Genomic DNA, 26,000 nt, shown 5'->3' with positions numbered 1-26,000 from the left:
TAATTGAATTTACTTTAGTCATCTTGTAGTCTGACAAATTGTCTAAGCAATAGACCATATATCTTGGAATGATATTTTATCTTCATTTCAAACTACACTGCAAAATATTTGCTTTGGACTTCTATGGCAACCTATTCACACCCATTCCCAATTTCTTCTCTGTGGGAGTCAGAGTTCAGATACTCTCTAGTTCCCACCAGAAATGAATAAAGACCTTCCCATTGTTGTGAAGCAAAAATCTTTCCCTCCAAGCCATAGGCAAACAATCATGTAGAAAAAAATAAACATATAAGGTGTGACTACCGAACTTCCAATTAACTCTCCTGTACTTTCTTTCCCACTTTTCTTCCCTTCCTACTTCCTTCCCTCATGGCCTGCAAATTCTACTTTCCTACCTAAATGCTAATTCTGCATTTAATTTGAAAGCAGAGCTGAAGCAGTCCTATCATTCCCTTATTAAGATTTAGTGGCTGAACCAGAAGGTGTTTCCTTGTTGCAATAACGTGACCTTTAAATCTGGGCGGCAAGGTTAATACCAAAGCATTATTTGAGAATTCATCACTAGAGCCAGTACAAGTCAGACATGATCCCATTGCTGTGTGCTCATTTAAAAGCTGCTTCTAGGGCTATGATTTTTCACAAATTCATTTATTTCTAATGCTCATGAAAAAGACAGCAGGGCACAGACAGGAAAAAGAAAAGAGAGGTAAAAGAGAAGAACTGGGAACAAGGGAAAGTAGAATTAGAGGAGGAGAGGAAGACAGAGACAAAAAGCAATATGCCTTTGTGATTTATTATAGAAAAGATTGTCTGCAGTGGAAGAAGCACTATTTCTTAATCAAAGCTTTATTAAATTCCGGTAATAAAAAGCTAAGTGATTTTGGATAGGATATAGCATAATAGGCCAAAGCTTTCATTTCAGAAATATTCAGTCTATCATTTCTTCTGCTGAGGGGTAGGGGTAGGGTGTGTGTGTGTGTGTGTGTGTGTGTGTGTGTGTGTGTGTGTGTGTGTTGGAGAAGGAAGATGGAGCAAAAGGAAGATAATAGAGGAGGGGATGAGAAAGATATTTGTAGAAAATGCATGGGATTTGGGTTAGGCCCAAATAACTACTGAGAAATCTGTTTAATGGATCAGAGATTCATTTTTTAACTTCAAGGATCTGTAACTACTGAGACAAGAAGAGAAATGAGACTTCCAAGTGTATTCTCCCTCCTGATAGCAGAGAGGAGGAAACAAAGAAAATGCTTTGATCCTGTTGACTTTTATGCTATCTGCCCTACATTTGGTTACCATGGAATAGCTAGCTTGATGCAAGGTTGGTCTTAGATTAATTCCTGAACTATTTTGCATCTGGCTTATTCACTCTATAGTGACCATATTTGTTTGCCTTTTTTACTTCCTTTGAAACCATCTTCTCCTTTCTCACCCTCTATCAAAAAAGGTATTCTCTTTGGGGTATTCAGCAATGGAGTGTTCATTCTGATCTTCCATGTTAGAGCCACATTCTCTGTGTTCAACTGCCTCTTATCTAAACTTTCCTTTCTTCCAAAGTCTTTAGGTGAAATTTATTTGTCTTGTATCTCAGGGTCTCTATGCATTTCAAGATGATAATTAGTTATGCCAGATAAACTTTTCTGTGGTAATCTAAAAAAATAAAGAAGACTCTCATGACATTTGAATGAGAAATTTCTAAAACATTCCAAAACTATAAATTTAAACCTGGAAGGAACCTTTAAAGTCACCTAATATGATACAGGGAAGTCCAAGATGATTGCCTGGTTAAAACTCCAAAGAATATACTCTGGTCAGTGTAGCTATCCCTCAATGGCATATAAAAAATAACTTTATAATTAAAATGGTTTAACCAAGGTCACATGCACTTAAATGACAAAGCTGAGATTCAAATTCAGGTCCTTGAACTCCAAATTCAGTGATTGAACACTTCTAACTTTTTTTCACTCAAAGGAATTTGACTCCAGTAGTGGGAATGGTAAATCACATAGGCAATTCACTGGAAGGTAGATATTTGGAAACATACCTATATATATGTCTCAAATTACCTACACCTTGTCTTTCATTTTTTCTTAGATAACTCAGGAAGACTTAACCTCTTACAATCATAGCTTCATCAAATCACAGAGTTATAAGAAAGCTTAGCATCTAGACCAATCAAGATTTTAAATTACATACAGATAGAGATATATAGAAATGTCTTTTTTATTAGTAGAGATTCAAGATCATTAGTTTTGTCAGTTAAAGTCAATGCATGTTGGATTTTGTTATCCTGATTTTAATTTTCTTGATTAGCATATGCCATCACTTCAGCTAAAATAATGGGTTCTGCCTTTGGGCTTTGGCTACCCTGGGAAACAATATACTATAATATTGGCATCTTTGTAAGCAAAGAGTAATATAATTTTTAAAATTTAAAAAAAATTAATTTCCATCTTAGTCACACAGAAGTTTTTAAATATGAGTGTCTAAAAATGTTATATTATTTGAGGATTTCATATGTTGCTAATCAGCAGTGACCTCAAATGTTTTAGCACAAAAAAAGATAAGAAAGCATATCATTTTTTAAGATAGAGTTAAGTGACTTGTCCAGGGTCACGAAGCTGGTAAGTGTTAAATGTCTGGAGTTGCATTTGTACTCAGGTTCTCCTGACTTTAAGTTGGTGCTCTATCCATTGCACCATCTAGTTGCCTCTGCATATAATGTTGCTGTTGTTGGATTATTATTACCATCAGAAAATGTGCAAACAGACTTGCAATGTAATTGATCTTTCTTACTGTGGTACTATGATAAATTAATTGCATCATTACTCCAAAGGGACAAAAAAAGAAAGAAACAAGAGAATAACAAAATTACACTATACCAGAGAGCATTCTAGGACATGTACATGAAAAATACTTCTGTCATGTTATCTAATGCTTTACATCCCTTCATTTTATTCAAAGGCCTACCAATATATCCCATATTTCTTTGTAGCTCCTCTCCCTTATTCCCTGACACATTGTCGTCTGTAGTTATGATTCTCTTTTGTTTAGGGGCTGATGTTGGCAAAAAAGGTTGAATGAAGACTTCTATTTGAAATGTAAGTACTGTGAGGGAAGGGACTCTCTTTTTTCTTTTCTCTTTCTTTTTTAGATTTTTTTTCTCTTTTTGTCCTTTAGTCCAAACACATAACACAATACCTTGCATGTAGTAAACATTTAAGAGAGATTAACTTACTTGAATGAAACTAAATTAAATAGTCAAAACTCTAAGGGATAATTGTTTGGAGGCATCTAATGGTTTGAACATCTATTTATGAAGCCCTATGTATCTTTTGTGTCTTCTGGATTTTTTATGACTTAAAATATTAGTTGTCCATTATCATTTTGTATTTTTTACCTTTAATACTTATATTGGAACTGGGGGGCCCTTTTTACTCACTTTTGAGGAAACAGACATGACATGTATTTGGCCACAAGCAACTTCTTGAGAGGACATGGAAAAATCCAAAATGATTGTCTAGCTAAAATTCAGAAGAATAGACCTAGTCAGTAGAACCATTCCTCTACGATAATAAAAGCAAGCTCAAAAGAAACTTCCTCTTACTTTTAGAATTCCCTATTTGCCTCCTATTTGCGCCTTCTTCCAGAGTGTGACCAGGTGGCCATCTTTCTGCATTCTTTTCATGCTTCCTTTTCTAAACATGTCAAAAAACAAAGACATGGAGGTGGGCTTTTCCAGCACCAGAAATGACAACAATAATGATAGGGATCCTGAAGAAAAATATGGCAGAGCAAATATGTAATTTGAATACACATAGCCCAAGAAGGTTGTACATGGAAAATATTCATGAGCACCAGACTTCTATATGAAGGAGGGGAGATTTTGAATTCCCAAAGGCAACATGATCATAAACTATAGCTTTCTAAAGAGAAAATTGCATTCTCTAGACATTGTCTTAAGGTAAGTTCAAGAATTCTCAAGTTTGAAAGTTCAAGGATCAGACCTTCTAGAACAATAAGGGCATTTCTTGAGACATTGAGAGAAGAGTATCATCTACATAATTCCTAATCAATTTCTTATGTGAAGAGAAAAGACAGTGAATAAACTGGCCTCTAAAGGTCCAGTTGGAAGAAACTTGTTTGTTCAGCAATCCTCAAAAAATGTTTTCATTTTGAGAGGAGTCTTCTAAACCACAGGTTATTGCTATGAGTCTCAAAAGAATTGTGCAAAGCTCTATGGAAAAGGGGGATTCACTAAAATGTCAAAGAATAATCACAGTAATTAACCCAAGTTCAGTTGTTTCCTGGGGCAGCAGATTGGCAATTTCAGAGCTAGAGGTTTTTGTTTTGTTTTGTTTTGTTTTGTTTTTCCTTTTAATCTGTTTATGGAGTCCTGTGCATCTTTTGTGTCTTCTGAATTTTCTATGAATTAAAACATTAGCTGTCCATTACTCATTTTTGTTCCTACCTTTAATGCTTATATCGGACCTGGAGGCCCTTTTTACTCACTTTTGAGGAAACAAACATGATATGTATTTGAATATATTCAGAAGTTTTCCTGGACTAAGTAGAGGTAAGAATAACAAGCCAATGAAAGAAACTGCTTGTCCCTGGGTTAGATCCTCAAGATCAGAATTTTGAGATACAGGTTATATATTGTTTCTATGAAATATTAGCTTCTATAAAAACATATGATCTTCATGTTTAGAGTGATAAAGTACTGGTGCATGGAGGAGAAAAAAGAAAATACTTTCCTGAGCACAGGTTCTCCTTTCTTACAAGATTTCTATTCCACCATTCTCAGAATTTCTGATTATCTTCCCCACCACCACATACTATATTAAGCACCTGTAATTGTAATTGTAGCAATAGGCTGGACAAGCAAGTCATTACAATAAAGACTTGAGTCAGATTCAGTCTTAAGAATGATTGGCTCACTCTCCAGACCCCTGTGATAATGTTTCTCTGTCTATTTCCTAACTCAAGGTATTCATAACTTCCCTACTGCCTCCACTATCCCTTCACGATATGGTATTGTATATATACCCTGGCATTACAGAAAGTGTCAAAAAACAAAATTAATTGGAACTTCAATATGTTTGTTCATTCAGCACAAAGGACAAAATACATGATTTATTCTCATCATGCTCAGTTTATAAAAGTTTGTTGTTTCTGTTTTAAAATCACTTATTAATTTACAAGATAGTAAAACTTAGTTATTCTCCATCAGCCTTAGGCAGCCTCCACAAGAACAAATATTATCATCTAATCAGCTGGTTACCAAAGATCCAAATTCAAAAAGATGAGATGAAGAGGATAGAATAACAAAAAAATAAATAAATAAATAAATAAATAATGGATTTTAAAAGGTTGTGTAAAGAACAAGAGAAAGAATCAGCCTTGGAGTCAGAAAGATCTTCAAAAACTGTCTGTGACATTCTAACATACTATGTGACCACAAGTAAGTTACTTAAATTCTCAATGTCCCAAGCAGTTCATCATGATTACACATTGGAACTAAATTTCTAGAAAGGCATTGACTCCCCCCCTAAAAATAATCAGCTAATACTTCACCCCAAATGCATAATATTTGGTATTATATATTGTTGATTAACTCTAACCCCCTACCTCCAAATGTAATTTTTTTATTGAATTACAAAACTGAGGGGGGAAATTGGCATTGTATTCAGAATAATTGTCTCCACTGTCCAAATAATAGGTAATATCCTCTTCTGCTTGATATATGTGACACTGATGTTACCAGCATTCTTCCTATCCATTTACTGCCACACACATACTTTACATCTGTAGTATATTTCCATTTCCCTTGATACCTGAAGCCCTTCCAATACAGCTGTTGTTTTAACAGAATTTTGGGGGTCTATTAAACAAGGAGAAGGTAAGAATTCTGGAATCCATGACCTTAAATAGACACAGGATCAAACACATGCTCATGTATATACAAGGAGGCTCCTGTTTGAGACAATTTTAATTGTCTTGATGAACCTTTGCCCACAACATAAAAATAATATTCTTCAAAGGACTCCTTAGAAAACTGCCTCATTGTTTTATAGGCAGGAAGCTGGATGGGGATGGCAAGAAAACCCAGTTCATTCACCTTGTGAAGAAAATAAATAATTTTTTAAAGAAGCACTTACTAGATTTCAGCAATACTGCAAGAACCTCCATGGCAGCCCTGGGGGAAGGGAAAAAAGGAAAGAGGGGAGTCAGTTTTCAGCAGTATTTTTCATTAGCCTGTAGATTCCATAACCATCTTGTTCATTGCTGTCACCTAACATTCCTATTACTAACCTGGTCGCACACATTCTATTGATCTCTCTACTGGACCATTAAAAAGGCATAAATGCAGAAATAGCACTAGGGCAATGCGTCCATCTTTTTAATATGTCCCAGGAGTATCTTCTGCTCCAGAACATATCCCTTCACCTCCTCCTCCCTCCCTCTATTCACCACCTTACTGAATGTCTCTTTTCCCTAGCTCCTCCCTCCCAGAACAGATGCCAGTCTCTGAATCTGTGCTTGAAAAACACAGAAGCCCCAAATGGGTCTTAGGGGAAGGAAAGAGAGAGAAAGGAGAATATATGGAGATGGAGTGGGAGCTCAAGCATGTAGAAAAAAGGTGCAAAATTCTTACAACCTTTAGCATATTCTGGGCCAAATTGAAAATATTCATGCATTAAGTTTAAAAAATTGATACTTGAGAATAGAAAGCTATTATTTTGTGATTTTTTCCCCCAAATTCATCACTGTCTTTAATAGAAAGATTACCAACTTTACAGCAAAGATAAGTATATGATTGCGGATATTTCTCTTGGCACAGGCCTATGGAGATATCCTTCTGCCAACTGAGATTTATTATGTTAAATCCAAACAAAGTCAATCCAGTTGGATGAAAATTTCAATGGCATTGAAAATATTACTGCAAAAAGTTGGGGTGGCTATATTTCTATTTTCTTTTGCTTTAAATATTGAAATACATTGCATTTCCATGTAAAGCTAAAAACCTAACCCCTAAAGCAGTAGACATTTTCACTGTGGCTTTGAATCACTCGCCCAAGGTTCTAAAATGAGTATCAGACAAACTAGTAACCAAATGTTAGGAATGATGATTCCTATATTCCCCTTTCTTCTCTATTTTGTTGCTGATTTTCTAATCACCTAACCCTGTCCTAACTTCTGCTATATGGATGACAACAATTTACTATTCAAGACGAATTATCTAAGCTCCAGCTACATGTAATAACTACATGTAATAAAACACTAGACATGGCTGCTCACAGAATTCAGGGGACTTTTGAAATGTCCAGGGCAACTGACCAGAATCTTAAATCCCCAGTGGCAAAACCTACAGCTGACTAAGTATTCTGGCTTGATTGTTAAGCAAAACAAACTGAAAAACAGAAAAGAATACCACCAAGTATAAAGTAGAATAATTTGGTTGGCTCCTTAATTAATCTTTTTCCTTTTTTTTTTCCAATAAATAAAACTATTACTTCCTCATTGCTTCTTTTCCTGATCCAGATGATACATAAATAATAGCAGTTCAAGAAATATAAACAAAGTAACTGTCCATGATGCATCTTGAAAACAGAGCTCAATTCAGAGGAACCAATACGTAAAGAATAAAGAACATTAATGTGACTTGAAATTAAAAAATAATAATAAAATTGGTTTGAATCCCAATGCTAACATTTTTGAGTTTTACATAATCAGGGACAAGACCACTCAAATTTTGCTTTAAATTGAAAACGCCAGTTTTCAATTTGTAAAATTGAAAAAAATATATAAATAATATAATAAATAAATACCTATAGTATTTACCTCCTAAGATTGTTGGAAAATAACGGGCATAAAAGTACTTGATAAGCTTTAAAGTGTTTTATATATATGTATATATCTTAACTGTAAAATGGGGATAATAACAGCATTTTTTTCTTATATTTAGTTGTGAGGATAAAATGAGATAATATTTATAAGACACTTAGCACAGTACTTGGCACATAGTAATGGAAGCCAGTATAGAAATACTTATTCCCCTCCTTTTGTTCCCTATTGTCAACACCATTTTGAAAATTGGATCTATTCTGTCTACTAATTCTTAATATTACAAACTTATCAAAGGTAATTCTTCTTCTCTTCCTTCCCTTTTTCTACATAATTTTCTTCACCTAGCCTCTCAAACAATACATGACCAAAAAAACCCCAATTATACCATTATCTAATGGATTGGCTTGTTTCACGGAAACTGTGTTACCCCAGTATAGTGTGTAGACAAAGAGGAAGAGGATAGTACATCTCCAAGTTCTTACCATCTTGCCTCAAGGAAGGGAGAAAGAGAGGGAGGGAAGGAGGGAGGAAGGGAGAAAGGGAGAGAAAAAGGGAGAGAAGAAGGGAGAAAAGAAGGAAGGAAGGAAGGAAGGAAGGAAGGAAGGAAGGAAGGAAGGAAGGAAGGAAGGAAGGAAGGAAGGAAGGAAGGAAGGAAGGAAGGAAGGAAGGAAGGAAGGAAGGAAGGAAGGAAGGAAGGAAGGAAGGAAGGAAGGAAGGAAGGAAGGAAGGAAGGAAGGAAGGAAGGAGGGAAGGAAGGAAGGAAGGAAAAAAAGTAGAGAGAAAGAAAGTCCTAATTCTACTTTTTTTTTTCCAATTATTTCTTATTTCTCCTGCATATAGCTTTCTTTTTCTTTTCTTTTTTTTTTTTTTTTTTTTTTTTTTTTTTTGCTAATTCCCTCATTCAACTATTCAACTGCAAGTTCTTTGGGGGCAGGAACTGGTTTTCATAAACCCCTCTTTACATTCCTAACAGGTAGTACAATATTTGGTACAATATGAATTTAATAGATACTTTTTGACTGACAAACTGAAATACTTTCACAAATATATAATATATGATGGGAAACACTTCTTCATAAGAGTAAGAAAAAGCTTCCTATTGAAGATGGGATTTTAGTTGGGACTTAATGGAAGCCTGGGAAGCCAGTAAGTGAGATGAGGAGAGAAATTGTGTCATGCTAGAAAAGAAAAGGGCCAGAACCAAGAGATGGAATGTCTTTTTTTTTTTTTTTTTTTTTTTTTTTTTGCTTTCACTTTTATTAATCTCATCTTTGATTCACATTATTTCTGGGTTTTTGTATTTTTTTTTTATTTTCTGCTCTTCCAGACTTTTCTTTAATTATGATGTCCAATTTAGATATATGTAGTTTTTTTTTGTTTGTTTCTTTGTTTTTTAATTTTTTTGTAAATACGATTTTTTGCCACTATGTTTTCCCCAAAGAATCTTTATGGTTACATACTAAAAGTTTTTCTATGTTGTCTCAATATTATTAATTTCTTTGACACAATTATCTTTTGTTTTTTTGTATTCTCAGATTGACCAATTCTTTAAGACTGAATTATTTAGTTTCCATTTTAGTTTGAATCTTTTCTTCAAAGATGCTTTATTTATTTTTATTGCGTGGAGTCAGTAAAGGATGTGCTTAATTTTTCTGCTTTTTTTGAATTTGCTGTGTGAGATTTTTATTACCTGACAGAGTCAGTTTGGGTATATTTGATATTAGCTCCATATATATATATACACACATATATTATATGTCTTTCTCTTCCCATTCAATAATCACCAAGATTATCATATCTAAATTTTCTAAAGTTCTATTCTAATTCATCTTTCTTCTTCAGTTTTTGTTATATTTGTTTAGGCTTCTAAGGATTCATTTAATTCCCCAAATATAATACTTCACTATTTCTTCCTTTAATTCTATTTATTTTTCCTTTAAGCTTTTAGATGCTAAGTCATGTGGCATTGTCTATTTTTCCTTTAAGCATAATGTAATTTTTCAATTTATCTTTTTTAAACTATATCTGTTTTTTACCATAGGTTTGTCTTATATAATGATTGCTTTTCTAATTTAATCTGAAGCAAAATAAATTCTGCTCCAGCCCTTCCTTTTAATTCTGTAAGGATTTTGTGTTTCTGATTATAACATACTGTTAAAATTATCTTTTGAATATATTTTTCTTCTTTTATTTTATGGTTAAGTCCCTTGCATTCATATTCATGGCATAACAATTAATTATTTAATTCTCTCCCTCATATCATGTTCCTCTCTTAAAAAGATGAATGTGGTTAAAGAAAAAAAAGCAATTTGACCAATACAATTCTTATGTAATTGAATCAATGTGTTTCCATTCCAATGAATCCTCTCTCTTTTCATCCAGATCCCAATTACTATTTCTTATTTTTTTTCTTTCCATTTAAATCCTATTCATCAGTCTACTCTCTATAAAGTGTATTTGGTTGTGGCTATTCCATTACTGATCCTATACTCCCTCCATTCCCCTTTTCTTATCTCCATTGTTTCCCTCTTCAATTTGTTGTATTACTACATCAAAATGTCTGCATGACTCTTTGGATAAAAGTGAGGTTTATGTTTCTCTTTCTTCCATATCTATATATTTTTCTAATGCATTCAGATTAGATTATGAAACATAGTAAATTACGCCTTTCTTCTTCATTTATTCCTACTTATTCTTTTTTCTCCATATTCTTTCCTTTCAATGCCATGAAAAACAAGTAACCCAAATCTTCTCTTTATCTTTTTTTTTTAATTTATTCTCTCACCATTGAAAATACTAGAATTTTTAAGAGAACCTTGTTTCTTCTTTTCCATTAAAATTTAAATACTTTTACCTTCTTTTAATTCTTCAATGTACATACTTTCTCTTAATTTATGATTGAATTTCAAATTTTCTCTTTGATTCTGGTCTTTTCCTTAGGAATACTTGAAAATTCTCTATTCCAGTAAAAACATATTCTCACTTGTTAGGATTATTTTATGTCCTGCAGGATCAGTTACTTTTATTAGGATTATATTATGTCCTGCAGGATCAGTTACTTTTATGTGTTAGCTTTTATGTTTTGCTTTTTTGAATTTCTTATTCCAGGATTCTTTTATCTTTTTATTTTTATGTTTCTGGCAAATATAATGTAAGCCTTACAGTAGTTCTTTGGTATTGAATTATTTCTTTCTGATTGCTTCCAGGGTTTTTGTTTTACCTAGAATATCACAATTTTGTTGATGATTTTCTTGGGAGTTTTCTTGTGGGGATTTCTTTCAATAGATGACTAGTGAATTCTTTTTTTTTTTTTTTTTTTTTTTTTTTTGTGCTCTTATTCTAGTAAAGAAAGCAGTTTTCATTTATAATTTCTGAAATGTGCTGCCTAGAATAACCTTTTGATCATAGTTTTCAGGGACTTTGATGGTTTTTAAATTATCTTTCTTCAACCTCCTTTTTAGGTCAACTGTTTTTGATATCTTACTTTTTTCTACTTTTACCAATTTTTGATTTTATTCTAATATTTCTTGTTCTTTCATGGAGTCACTGAATTCTGCTTGGCCTATTCCTACTTTCAGCAAATCTATTACTTAAGCAAGAGTTCTGATTTCTGTTCTCATCTATTTGCTTTTCTTCCAATTTTTTTCTCCAATATATTTATTTTATTTGGAATTCCAGTTTTAAATATCTTCTTTCATTTCTTCCTATTGTTATCCTTGTGATGAGAACTAGATAAGGAGTATCTAAATTAAATTAGGTTTAATTGAGGTCTAGTGGCAGATTTGGGGTACAGGGAGTCAAATAGAGCTTCCCTGCAACCCCTTTGGATTCTTCACAAAAATACAGAGTTAAATGAGGTCTAGTAGTAACTCAAGAGTCCTCTGTAAAGGAATTTACAGACCCAAAAACCTAAATTGATAAAAGAGGTTTATTATGGGGTTTGGAAGTAAGGTTAAAAGGTAGAAAGACATCAGAGCCAGGGTTGGTTCTGATGGGCAGAAATCCTTGACATGGCCGGCGTAAGGATGTCATGTTTGGGACTTCTGCAAAGAGTTGACTCCAGTTTTGCCTTTTTTATAATAGAGGGGCTTTTGATAATCTGAAGGGATTCATGGGTGAAGTCCCAGATTGGCTTCTGGCTTGAGCTTCAGACAGGGTTAGAATTTGAATAGAATTCAATGGGTTTTTAGATAAGGAGGAAACTGTTTGTGCTTAGGGTGGGTTTGGGAAACCTGAGCAGATCATTAGAATGGGGGCTGGAACTTCCCAAGTTGGCTCAGATCCCATGGGGGCTGGGAAAGCCAGGATATCTCCCAATGGAATTCAAAAGGGTGCTTTGATAAGTATTCGTGAATCAAAGGTCCTAGCTTCTTCAGCCATGGGGGGCTGGGAATCAGAAAAGAATCTTAAAGGGACTATAACCCACATAACTTAACCCAAGTCATTTTTTTCCTCTAAAACTTTGCTTGTAATTATTGTGGAATGAATCTTGACCCCATATTTTTTTTATAGTATTCAGTGTCTTCTGTTTACTCAATATTTCCAAATTTAATTTCTGATTTGGGTTTTTGTGACAAATTTAAGTTATAACAACTTTAATACTATGGAATAGGATATTCAAGTCCTATTCTTTATTTCTACAATTCATGTCACTGACTTCCCTCTCCCATTATGTGTCTGTACTCAGAACACTGGCAAGGTAAAGAGGTCCTGGTCACAGCTGTGCAGTCAGCTATCCCTTGTCAGGATACAATCAAAGATTTTCATTATCTTCCCCAAGAGACCTTCCTACTCCAGGCAGTACTGTAAATTATAGTCACCTATAGAGCTTCTCCACTATATTTCTGTAAGCTTCTGCCTTGTTCACCTGTGCCTATGCTATATTTCCTTCCTAGGATGTTTCTACCAGTGTTTCTGACTTCATGTTATATTTATGTGTAGTAGTCTCCTCTATGACTTTTCACACTGCCATCTTAACTATAACTATTATTCATGTTCTTACCACTAAACCTCTGTTACTATTTGTTCAAAGTTAAAATAACACTCATTTCTATTATATTATTCTAGTTAATTGGGTTGACAGAATCAGAGACCCCTAAGACAATATTAATAAAAATTCCCACTGGCTAAAAGGGTCAGTTTTGTTTTGACCTACAAAAATTATATTTGAACAAAAGTATGCCAGCTATTATTACATGCTAGATTAATTAGTGCTTGGAAAAGACTCAAAGCAGAGCCAACAGGAGAGGACTGAGAGACAGGTATCACATAGGAGGGGATGTAGTAAGAAATATTTTTCAGTATTGCTTTTAATAAATATATATTTTTAATTCCAGAAAAATTATTTTCTCTGAGACACATATAGGTATTTGTCCTTTGATGTCAGGTTACATTCAAAGACACTAATAGATAATAAGAGAGAGAACTAAACAATTTTTAATAAGTTTCTTGTAGCAGACAAAAGGCCTATTCCATCCAGCCTCTGATGAGAATTATGGAGATAACTGAATATATGATGTAATACAAGTCAGAACTGATCCAGCTCTAATCAGAAGCAGAGAGAGGGAGAAAGAGAGAAAGACAGACTGACTGGCCTTGAGATCGTATATCTGACTTAGACCAATATGAGGTTACAGACTAAAGCATGCATTTGTCTGTATTTCTCATAGCCTTGTAGCAAGGCTGAGCACATCACCAATTCACAAACATTTATTAAACACTTACTATGTGTTGGTCCCCAGCTTATATGCGGAGATAAAAATAGAAAAATGACATAGTTCTGCCCTCAGAGAATTTAAAAATCATTAATAATCAACAAAATAGATGAGAACACAAGATTCAGATTCATAATCTGGGAAGGCAAATCCATTTCAATTTGAAGCCTGAAGAAGGCTGACTTTGAGGACATGCAGAGAGATTTTTTAGCTATAGATATCACAATCATTGCTGGCACTATAATACCAACAGTTTGGTATAACCAATGCCTAATTAGCACCTAAAGGTAATCCCCTACTTGGAAAATAGAGACAACACTGGAAAAAACTGAAAATTAGTCCAAGTTTCATTCAGGGTCCTCTTTCCCTCAGCTTTACTATCCTGAGGCCATTTTCTTCTCTTTAAACTTCCATTTGAGTACCCCTTTTGAAATTCAGAGAAGAAACCCCAAAGTTTGGGGTTCCATACCAGTGTTTCAAGATGTCTCAAAAGAATTTGCAGACTCAGACCCATTTCCAAGTCTAGGGGCAAAGTTTATTATAATTGTAATGCCAGTTAAAGTGGGATAAATTCCAAAAGAATTTAGTAAAGAACCAGGAGCAAGAAGATAAATCTAAAGGAAAATAAGAGAGGACCTGGTAGGTGCTTCATGTCACTGATATGCTAATTTTATGGTTTAGGGGTGAAGTTAAAGAGTGATCTGATATGCACCTCATTGTCTCAGAAACTTTACAATCACAGACCAACAGATTGTTATCTGACAGCCAACAATGCTTGTGGAACTATAGCACTTCCAAGGCCAAGAGACCTTAAGGTTATCTCTACATCTTCCCTAGAAGCTAGAGAAAAAAATATATCACTTTTAACTATAGCATTCCTGAGGCCAGATGGCCTTAGGGTTATTGCTACATTTCCCCTAGAAGTTGCCTCTCCCCTTCCATCCCCAAACACACATCCTCCCAGTCTTTCCTACCTTTCTAATACTGAAAGCTGGTATATGATCATTCCTATTCTGGTATGAAAACTAAAATACCATTTCACTTTTGACAGTCCTTGAGAAATCTATATTTATATTTATGGACTAAAGTCTTAAATTAATACTTTAATTTAATTTAATTTAAAATAATTTTTGGCAACTCATAGTAGGTAGGAAAGAATTTAGGAATTGGGAGAAATCAAGTATGGTCCTTCCTATTAGTCCTAAAAGAATTAACTTTTAATTTGAAATATGGAAAAAATCTAAATTCAAAAAGGTGGCCCAAACTAGCTAGTATTGGAGCATGAGTTCTCTGACTCCTAGTTCAGAGTAATAGGCTCCAGAATAAAAACAACCTTCTTAACTGAATCCAAGAGCTTTGTTAAAAATCACACTCCTCTTCTCATTTAAACTAAGGACTACTCCTTAGTATGATCATATGATCCATGATTCCATGCTCCATTTTCTCTAGAAACTGAAGCAGTGAGTGAAACCTAACAGAGCTTTCCCTGTCTCCCTCAACAAAAGTTTCTTTCCTTTTTATCACCTTTTCTCTTGATTTTCCTAAGTGACTGACTTGCTAATCTCTGATAATACCTGCTAATGACTTCAAGTGTTATGCTTCCCAGGGGAATTTACATTTTAAAGGAGTACTTATTTATTCAACAAAAATGTATTAAGCACCTATTAGGTACAAAACTCTGGTCTTAAAAATACCTTCCACTGAATGATAGGATCTTGCCCTCATCAATATGACATATAATAATAATGTTGTTATTAGAACTAACATTTTATTATGCTTTAATATTTAGAAATGCTATCATCTAATTTGATGCACACAGTAACCCTATAAGGAATAGTTAATTTGGTGCCATGGAAAGGGCATTAGATATGGAGTTAAGGGAAATATGTTCAGGTTCAGACTTTGCCATGTATTATCTGTATGGCCTTGGGCAAGTCACTTAACTTACCTGAACTTCAATTTTTTCATCTGTGAAATGAAAGGCTAAAACTAGATAGCCTAGTTCTAAAACTATAATTGGACCCATGCAAGATCTGCATTATGCCCATTTTATTTATATGCACATAATCTATTACACTACCACAAAAAAAAAATCCAATTAAATCTCTTATGACTAGCAATCCATCAATTGAGAAACATTTATTAAACCCATACTTTGTATTAATCTCTGGAGAAACAAATACAAAAAGAAAGACAATCAGTGTCTTCAGACAGCTTGAAATTTAATATGGTCAAAAGGAAGTTGTAAAGGTGGGATGGAGATAGGAAAAGAGGAAGGAGGAAAAGGTTCTAAGACAAGTGAGTCAGAGATGTCCCAAGTGATACAGCTAGATAAGAAATGAGTACAGCCAGTTTAAGCTAAAGAAGTTTAGAGGAAGGAGAGACTGCTCAGAAAGATTTTGTAGAAATCAGAGCTTCTAAAATAGTCTTGAAGAATGTTGCAATAGAGATTAAAGTAATGAAGGAGAATAGGTGAGGTATTTCAGACAAAAAGACCAGAGTACATTAGGGAAAAATAGCCCTGTTTAAATTTATTAACTGGTTCCATGAAAACTATTTCGGTCTAAAAATATTATAAAAGAGTGCCAAAAGCATCATTTTACATGCCTGCAATAAAGTCCCTGGTACTTATCAGTAGACTAAGGCTGTGGGCAGTTATGCCCCTTAGGATTTACATGCTAGCTCAGATTGTTGTCAATCATACGCTCCCAAGCTAAGGTAATTATCACCTTACCATTTACAGGTTGGTTTTGTAACAATATAATTGAGTTTGCTTGTAAGGTATTAATGATGTCACTACAAAATGATTATCAGGATTATGAAAGGATTACAATGGTTATTAGGATTATGGGAGCTGGCTAGAGTATGGATAAAGCAAAAGGAGGCAAGGCAGGTACAATGTCTTAGAGAGTCACCATATTAGACTAAAGATTTTGAACTTTATGTAGTAGGCAATAGGGAACTAGTACTGGTTCTGTGATATAAACAAAGTGGCAAAAAAAATTTGGAAATTTATCTAGTGATGAGTTTACAAGTTATATTAGAGTGCAAAAAAAAAAGATTTTTTGGATTAGCCTAAAGTCTGAATCATAACTAGGAGAGCTGCAGTGGGAATGGAAAGAAGAATGGACATTGCAAACAATATCAAGAATGAATTTATATCAGATTATTACTTGAATAATATACATGGATTTTGTTTTTCTTTGGGGGGGATTATAGAATGGAAGGAAAAGAAAATAAATACTTATTGATTGAAAAAATGAACTTTCTTTTTAATTACTCAAGGGTTATAAACCTAGATAATTGGTGCAATGGTTCTATTAACAAAAAATAGAGGAGTCAAGAAGGGAAATTGATTTGTAGAAGAAAAATCAAATCTTAGATATGTTGAATTTCACATGATAGTGACACATACAAATGGAAATTTTGAATTGAAGCTCAAGAAAGGGTCAGGACTAGAGATATAGAATTTTGAATCTATATTTCTCATCAGTCTTTAATATCTTAGAAGTGTGAGTTAAAGCTAAGAGAATAAATAAAAGGCCAAGGAGGAAAAGGCTTCATAGAAGTTATAATATCTTAGATTGACAAGAAAGCTAAAATAAAGATGGGGTGATGGGAGAAGCAAGATGGAGAAGGAAAGAGAGGGGCAGTTTCCTACAAAGACAGAGAATAGAATGGGGGGGGGGGGGAAGATATGGGGAAAAGAGATTGTTCAGAAGCCTAAGCAAATATCCTTAGAGAAAACAAATTTTAGGGAGAATAGGAAAATATTTTTTTTCTAACATAGGAGACAGAGAAGTAGTTTAAATAGAGAACCAGGATTGTGCAAAGTCCTAGAGGGCAAAGTAGGAAAGGGTTTCTAGATTCAAAGTCAGTGACACATTTGAAAAACAAAAAAAAGTTCAATTTATGTTTCTTTATTTATGGTTGACCAAATAAATATTATTTTATGAGCTGGATCAATTAATCTAAGGACTGGAAAGTATTCTTAATTTCCACCAAAAGACAAGCTCAATTTATATTTCTTTATCTGTGGTTGAACAAATAAATAATATTATTTCATGAACTGTCCCAATTAGTCTAAGCACTTCAAAGTATTCTTAATTTTCATCCAAAGGACATCTATTTTTTTTCTACTCAGCTGCTAAAAATAAATAGTCTAAAGCTTCCTGCTGCTTCTCTCCATTGCTTTTGGCCTCTTATCTCAGCCCACCCCCTACAGTAAAGCTTTGAAAGGGAATGTAACAGAGAACCTGCAACAGTTTTACCATTTCCCATTGATGATTAAGAAACAATAAAGTTATTTTTAATTCAAGAAACAGTCTGCTACATATAATGTGAGTACTAAGGCCCTCACAATGAGTGCCTTTTAGGATGTTAGACTGCCATCTTCTGGAGATGAAAATGCTGTGTTTCCTTATGGCCTGTCTCCTGGATACTGATCCTTAATGGGGCAGATTATGGACAAACTGTTCAAATTGATTTGATTCAACTAAGTCATCAAACCACCAACCTCAAGCTCTGAATTTCCTAAGGAGACCTAGTTTTCTTTCAGTATAATGGCACAGCATCCTCTTTAATTTGTGAACTTTCAAATATTATATCTATCAATCAACAAAACATTTCTTAAAAGTATCTACTGTGTGGCAGGCACCATGACACGTTAGGAGGCAGAGAAGAGGAAGGCAGGAAGAAGGGGGGGTCGGGGGGGGGGGAGGAACTATTTCTGTCCTCAAACAGCAAAACAACACAAACACATACAATTATATACAAAATACATATGAAGAAAGCACTAGTTAATTGTGGAACAAAACACTATCATTTGGTAGAAGGGAAAATAAATGTACTACAATGCACCTGCTCCTACCTTCCCTTGACTTGCAGTAAATTTGTTGAATACATTGGTGATTTTTACAAGAAGATTTTTCTACTGGTGTCACCCCACCCCCATGCCTTTTCCCAGGAAGTTAAATGGACAAATTTCCATGATATATAAATTTGCCTACAAGTAGGCAGAATTTTTACAGGTCAGTAAACAAATTCAGTCTCCCTCTGTCTTAGTCTGACTGTAGTCAAGAGTTTGACAAAGCCCACATAACTTAACCAAACCATTTTGTTTTCACTCTTTGACCTTAAGGCCTTTTCTGAATCCTGATATTCTAAATGTAAGATAAGTCCATCTAATCATAGTTTTAAACATTACCTGCCTAGGAAACCAAACAGACTATGTATTTCTTCAAACTCAGTGTCCTCTGCTAAAAACATGATTTCAAAGCAAAGTATATCTGTGAAAATGTAGTTGTATGGGTATAAGATCATAGTTTGTACTCAGATAATTATTGTTTAATGAACATCAAGCAATTCCACCTTCACTGGGGAATACTATTTGCCATTAAAGGAAAGAATTCAAAATTGATGTTAAAACTAGCAGCTTTATTACTGCCTTCCTATGTGACCTTTAGCATTTTTTTACATGTGAGGACCTGACAATTCAGGAGATTAAGAAAATTTGATTTAGCTTTTTTTAAAAGATGCAACTATTAGCAATAGCTATGGAAGCTTTCAATAATTCATATTTTTAATTGATTTGTAGAATAATAGAAAAGAAAGAATCAGAAACAATTCAATTCAATAGTTCAGTGTTCAGTAACTTGAAAACATCAATATCTTGAAGAACAACTCTATTTGACAAAAACTTATGGAAAAATTAGAAAGCAGTTTGACCAAAAAAAAAAAAAAAAGATTTAGACTAGTATCTTACACCACACACTACAATAATCTCCAAATGGATATGTTACTTGAATATCAAAGGTCTCTATTAAGAGTATATCTCATTTCTGTGGGGAACTAAGATAACTATTTAATATTAAAAACCCTTCTCCAATCTTTAAGATGGGGGTTGAGGTCCCTTTAAGATTCCTCTCTGACTGCCTAATGGCCATGGATGACCTTGATTCACAAATCCTGGTCAAAAGCACCCTTTTAAATGTCCGGGCCCAGCCCCACTATCAGCTCAGCTTCCCCCAGCCCTCACCTGATCTGAGCTAACTGAAAAGCACACCAAGAACTTGGGTACTGCCCATCTCCTTTTGGGTATAAAAGGGGCCAAACCGGAGCCCTCGTTGCAGGAGCCCTCCCTGCCAACATATGGTATCATACCAACCATGTAAGGGTTTCTAACTGAACTTTACTTCCAAATTCCTACAATAAACCTTTCATTTATCAATCTAGGCCTTTGGGCTTGTAAATTCATTTACAAGGGACACTGCGCCTCATAGCATCTTTGCCCCGAGAAATGGGGTTTCTTACTATCTATGCACCGACAAATGGAGTTCCCCCTTTCCTTTCCCTCATTAGTAAGATATGAACAAAGAATTCTCAACAGAATTGCAAACTATTAACAATAATACAAATGTTAATTTTGAATTGTTAATAAAATTAAAATTTTTAAAAACTAAGGTTTGGGAGAAGAATCAATGTTGAAAGGGCTGGACCCATAAATTCATTAAGAGATTTAGGAAAGCAGAATGCAATTATGATGAGAAAATGAATATAACATCTATATTTGTGAGCCAGAAACAGAAAGATATAAAGAAAGACCTGAGGCACACTAAATTGTACTATTTTCAAATAACAGTACCGTTTTTAAAACAAAATATATTTCATCAATTTGGAAATGGCTAAACAAATTACAGTAAATTAATAGAATCAAATATTACTTGAAAATAAGAATAATAAATATGAAGAATACAGAGAAGCGTGAGAAGATTTACATCAACTGATGCAGTGAAGTAAAAATAACCAGTAGAAAATATGCAATAAATATAAAAATATAAGTGGAAAGAACAAAAATAGAAACTGAACAATATATTATAATAGTTACTGAATTTAGCCCCAAAGAAGAAAATTTAAAAGGCACTTCCTTTCCCTTTTTGTAGAGGTCAAGGGTTATGATTGTGGAACATTACCTATACTATATGTATTAGTTGATGTATTGGCTGATTTGATAAACTAGTTTTTGTTTATCAATTTTTTAAAAAAACTTCTTTTGTGTCTAGGTAGAAGGAGAAGAATATGTTTACAAATGAATATAAAATAAAAATGAAAGATGGCAATAAAAATCTCAAAAATATGCAGTAGATATGTGAAGATAATATTGTTTATGTAAGAATAAGGCTTCTCATTCCATTCTGATTAATGCATACTAAATCAATTAGCAGAGTAAATTTTTAGGGATGTTATCTATAACCTCATTACAATGTGTAAACTAGTGACTAAACAATTTGAACTTTGAACTATTAGATAAAAGGCAAATGATGCAACCAAAAAAATCATCTTTTGAATGCTTTTCCTTTGAAAACGGTGGCTACCCTATGTCCCACATACTCATGGACACTATGAAATTTTATAACTGCATCTGACTATCAGATTTGTTATTTCTGGATCACTGGTAACCAATACTCCAAAGATGGAATCAACCAGGTAACAACTTTGTAAACCTAAGAAGTTCAAATAGAGTTCTACTGATGTTGATTTCAACATCTACTGAAATGATAAACAGCTGTCATAGGGATCTGAGAGATAGGAAAAGGACAAATAAGTATAGCAATAGTACTTACATAATACAAATAAGTACATTTACTTCCCAATATCCCCATGTCTTATCAGGATTGAGGAGAATGAGGAATTGTTGAAATTCCTAGTAGCATAGTTTTTTCTGAAGGCATAAAAAATAGGGATTTTACTAAGAGGTTATTTCTATTTAATATTATCTATTTCATAGATTCTGATAGTTACTAATGGTTTGTTGTAGCCCAGGATTTGATTAGTTCAATGCTGGATTCTTAATAAAAACAGCAACCTATTACCTAAATGATACTCAAATTATCCAAAGAGTAAATAAAATAAATTTTATTTATTTTAAATTTAGGTCACATTCAGTCCAATTCTTTTTGTACAGCAAAACAACTGTTGGGTCATGTATACATATATTGTATTTAATTTATACTCTAGCATATTTGACATTTATTGGTCAACCTGCCATCTTGGGGGGGGGGAGGGAGGGGGGAAAATTTGGAACAAGGAGTTTGGCAATTGTTAATGTTGTAAAATTACCCATGCATATATCTGGTAAATAAATTAAAAAAAATTATTAATTAAAAAAAAAAAAATTAGGTCACATTCACAGGTGTAGACCCCAAATCCTAGATTAAGAAATCTAATTTTTTTGTTATTCAGCCTACACTATATTTGAAATACATTTCTCCCATGGGTTTCTGCTGTGTAAAGCAGAAACACTACCAAAAGAGAAAGTTTATCATTCATCTGTATAAGCAGACATAGACAGAGAGAACTGCAGTATTACTATGCCTCAGAACCTGGAACTGAGCCTAGATTCATTCCCCTGTCACCCTCACCAGCTTCATGAAGAAAAGAAGCTCTGAAAATGTCCATTAAAAATCTGGAAAGAAAAGCAGGACCAATGTATTCTTGAATACTTAATTATTAGCACCAAATGACTTCTACCCAATGTATAGGTGCCCAGGAAACTATACCTTGCCCTCAATTCAATCCAATTTGATTTGATTCATTAAGAATTTATTAAGGATCTAACAGGAAATGGGCATGGTACTAAGAACTGGATAGTTAAAAACAAAACCTAAGTGATACCTGCTCTCAATAAGATTATATTCTGCTTAATAAAATAAAATTTAAAAAAGAACCTGTATACAGAAAATTAAATAAATGTATTCAAAGTAAAAAAAAAAAAAAAAAAAAGTATTTTGAATGAGTGTGGTACTAACAGGATCCTTGCAGAAGGATGCATTTGAGTAAATCATAACATAATCTAAAGATTTCTGGAGGCAGAAATGAGGAAGGAAAGCTTTTACTGCCTAAACAAAGAAACTAAGTAGATGAAATATCATATATGAGAAATAGCAAGGATACCAGTTTGAGTGAAATTTAGATTTCATAACAAAGATTAACATGAAATTGATCTGAAAGAAAGATTAAAATCAGATTATAAAGAATTTTAAATGACAAATAGATTGGTTTATGTTTGATCCAGATGAAATAAAGAACCTCAAAGATTATTGATAAGGGATATATCACAAAGATAAAAATTGTGCATTAGGTTAATACACTTTGTTGTGTGGAAAATCTTGTGGAAGGCTTTAAGTGGGGGGAGAGTGGAGGCTAGGAGACAAATTTGGAGGATATTGCAATAACAATATTTACAAGAACTGATGAAGGCCTGGATGAGGGTAGAGATTGGGTGAATAGAGAAAGGGAGGAGGAGTTGAAAGATGTATAGACAGAATTAAAAACATTTGGCAACTTACTAGACATGAGAATTGAAGAAAAAAGAGTCAAGTATAATTGAGATTATGGGCATGGATAAACAAGGATGGTGCCATTCACAAAAATATAGAGAAGATAGGAGGAAAAAAAATAATGAGATATGGTTTGTATATGCTGAGTTTGAAATGCCTGTGGAGCATCCAGATAAACATGTCCAGAAGGCAATTGATGATATGAGACAATAAATCTGAAGTAAAATGAGGGTTGGCTATGTAGAATTAAGAGTTATCTACATAAATATTATATCTAAGTTCAAGAGAGTTGATGAGGCTGCCAAAAGAAAAGACTGTACAAAGCCCTTAATATATAATACACACACACATAAACACAAACACAGTAAAATATGAAAATGAAAATGAAAAGATGTAAAAACAAAGATAAGAAGACAGAGTCATGTTACTAAACAAATCTAAGGACAAAGTATCCAGAAAAAAAGGTATGGAAAAGAAAGGTAAAAGCCAGTGATACAGTTACATCAAGAAAGATGAAGATTGAGAAAAGGCTATTGTGATTTTACCAATTAAGAAGTCATTTGAGGCTTAAAAGTAAGCAATGGAATTGTGAGATCAACATCCAGATGTTCTAAAGTGAGTATTAAGGAAGAGAAAAGAATATTCCCCAAGTAGATCACATGAATTTAGGAGTTTTGGAGTGCAATGGGTTAATGTAGTAATCTTTTAAAATTTGGAGTGGGGGCTACCACCAAATTAACTAAAAACTAGCAAGTTAGCACAGATCAAAAACAATAAACCAAGCTGCTATAATTAATCAGAGTAAGATTTTTCCCATATATGATCCCTATACTCCCAGGCTTGAGGAAATAGGGAGACTCAGTCTTTAAAAAAAAAAAAAAAAAAAAAAAAAAAAAGTAGCTGGGTGCTAGGGATGCAATTTTTAAAAAATGAAGGAATACACACTTTGCAAGAGAGAAGTCTGCCCAGCATTGTACAAAACATCTGTCTATCCAGAAAGCAGCCTGTCCAACAACCAGTGTAGCCATTGAGTGACCTGTGCACCCAATTCAGTTAAACCTCAAAAAAATTTGTTAATAGCAGAAAAATAAAAAAGTATTAAGAAGCAAAGCATAGTCCCAGTATCCAATAAAGCAGACAATTCAAAAAGGATGAGATTTGGGAGTTTAAAAAAGCACTATGAGGTTTAGCAATTAATAGATTTTTGGTAACTTTAGAAAAAAGTGCTTCAAATAAGACAAATTACTACAAAGTGTTGGGACATTAGTAAGAATAGCATTTATAGAAGCAACATTTATAGAATGCTTACCAAAGAGTTTGGCTGAGAAAGGAAGAAAGCTACAGACTGGCAATGTGAGGGGCTAGTAAAGATTTTTGAGGGGAATATTGGGAATTCTTAGGCATATGTAAAACCAGTAGGAAAGAAGCCAATTGATGGGGGGAAGAAGAGGATTCAAGGGGGGAGAATGATATATGCAAAATATGAATATGTATATTATTAGATAACGTTGGAGGAAATAGAAACTAATATATTCATAGAAGAGTTGATCTAGGCTAGAGAAGTGTGACTTCTTTATCAGAGACTGGAAATCAGAAGATGAGAATGAGAAATGTTAACAGGTTTTGAAATGAAGAGAAAGCTTCAATTGAAAGACCTCAACTTTCTCAATAGAATATGAGATAAATTCCTCACTTGTTAAGGGGAGGGGAGAGTGAAGTGGGGACCCCAAAACTCTAAAACTACTTAAAGGCGAAAATCTCCTTCAACCCTGCCTCAGGGAGAGACTACCTCAGGGAATCAAATAAAGTGGTTTCCTAGGTGGGGCTGGTTGAGTCTTGAACTAAAAATTCCAACCCTATTCAAATGTAGATCTTCTGTTCAACTCAACTCAAGCTGTACCTAGCCCCATCAAGAACAAACCCAGCTATGAGCCAGTGTGAGACTCCACCCACGAGTTACCTTCAGCTAAAGCTCCCATTATAAAAGAGCCAAACTAAAATCCTCTCTTTGCAGAGGTTTCAAACATGCCAGCTATGCCATGCTGGGGATGCCAAGGAGCCTCTGTCTGTTGTGCCACAGTTCTCTTTTAATGTCCTGACCCAGTTTCCCTAATGGTCCTATTCAGTTACTCTGCCTCTTAACCATTCTCTCTTAATGTCTGATAGGATAAAGGTTTTATATCTTAGACCTTAGGCTATACTTATTCCCTCTTAATGTTTGATGGGATAAAGGTCTTTATCCATTTTAGACAGGATTAGAATATCAGAAGCCTCTCCAGTATCTCCCATTATGTCATCCTAGGTGCCTCCCTCCCATTAGGTCAGCCCCATCTAGGTACCTCCCCCATTATGTCATTGTTCCTGTTTGCCATAAAAGAATGCTGTATCCGATATTCAGGGCTGGATCCTTTGAGAAGATACTCTCCTTCAACCTCTGGCACCAACCATTGGTCCCAGTAAATCTCTCCATTTAATAAATTCTGTATTGAATACTCTCTAATCTCTGTCTTGCTTAGTTTCTCTGGCATTACATGTCCACTGGAATATTCTTTTCCAGTGCCCAATCTCTTTACCCTCACTTATTTCTCTAACCAGACTTTATGCCTTTCTGTCAGGATTTCTAACCTTACTTCCAATCCCCATAATAAACCTCTTTTATCAATCTAGCTTTTCAGATCTGTAAATTCCTTTATAGAGAACCTCTGCACTGCCAGAAGGGAGTCCCCAAAACTCCCTACCCTTGCACCAAATCCGAAGGGGTTATAGAGAAGCCAAACCTCTCCATTTGGTTCCCTAAGCCCTGAACCTGTCACTAGACCTTATCATTTAACTCCCTGACCACCAGAAACCCTAATCTCATTTTGGTTCTCTAAATCTAAACCTTATAAGAAAAAAATTTTAATAGATTCTGTTGGAATAATATAGGGAATCAATTAGGTCAAGAGGAAGGTGCCAAAGCAAGCTCATCTGAGGGCTGTTGAATTTCAACAAGGCCCCTTGAATTGAATACCAAGATGTTAACCCAATAGTTTCTCATGTTGAATAGCTCAAAGACTACTATAATTAATGTCTTATTTGGATTGAATCATGCAGGGTGGTA

At 34.1% G+C, this 26,000-nt stretch overlaps 1 protein-coding gene across 1 annotated transcript in view; it reads right to left on the bottom strand.

Moving 5' to 3' along the window:
* The window catches only part of AGBL1 (AGBL carboxypeptidase 1), a 1,143,822-nt gene that overhangs the window by 996,381 nt on the left and 121,441 nt on the right, over nucleotides 1-26,000 (bottom strand). Inside the window, exon 6 of the mRNA XM_074285224.1 lies at nucleotides 6,159-6,196. Within this exon, the coding sequence (XP_074141325.1) occupies nucleotides 6,159-6,196 (38 nt within the window). The remainder of the gene's footprint in view (nucleotides 1-6,158; nucleotides 6,197-26,000) is intronic.

The sequence above is a fragment of the Sminthopsis crassicaudata genome, chromosome 2 (assembly GCF_048593235.1).
Source record: "Sminthopsis crassicaudata isolate SCR6 chromosome 2, ASM4859323v1, whole genome shotgun sequence".
Taxonomy (NCBI): Eukaryota; Metazoa; Chordata; class Mammalia; order Dasyuromorphia; family Dasyuridae; genus Sminthopsis; species Sminthopsis crassicaudata.
The sequence above is the reverse complement of the archived record's forward strand: the minus strand, read 5'-3'. Positions and strand labels throughout refer to the sequence as shown.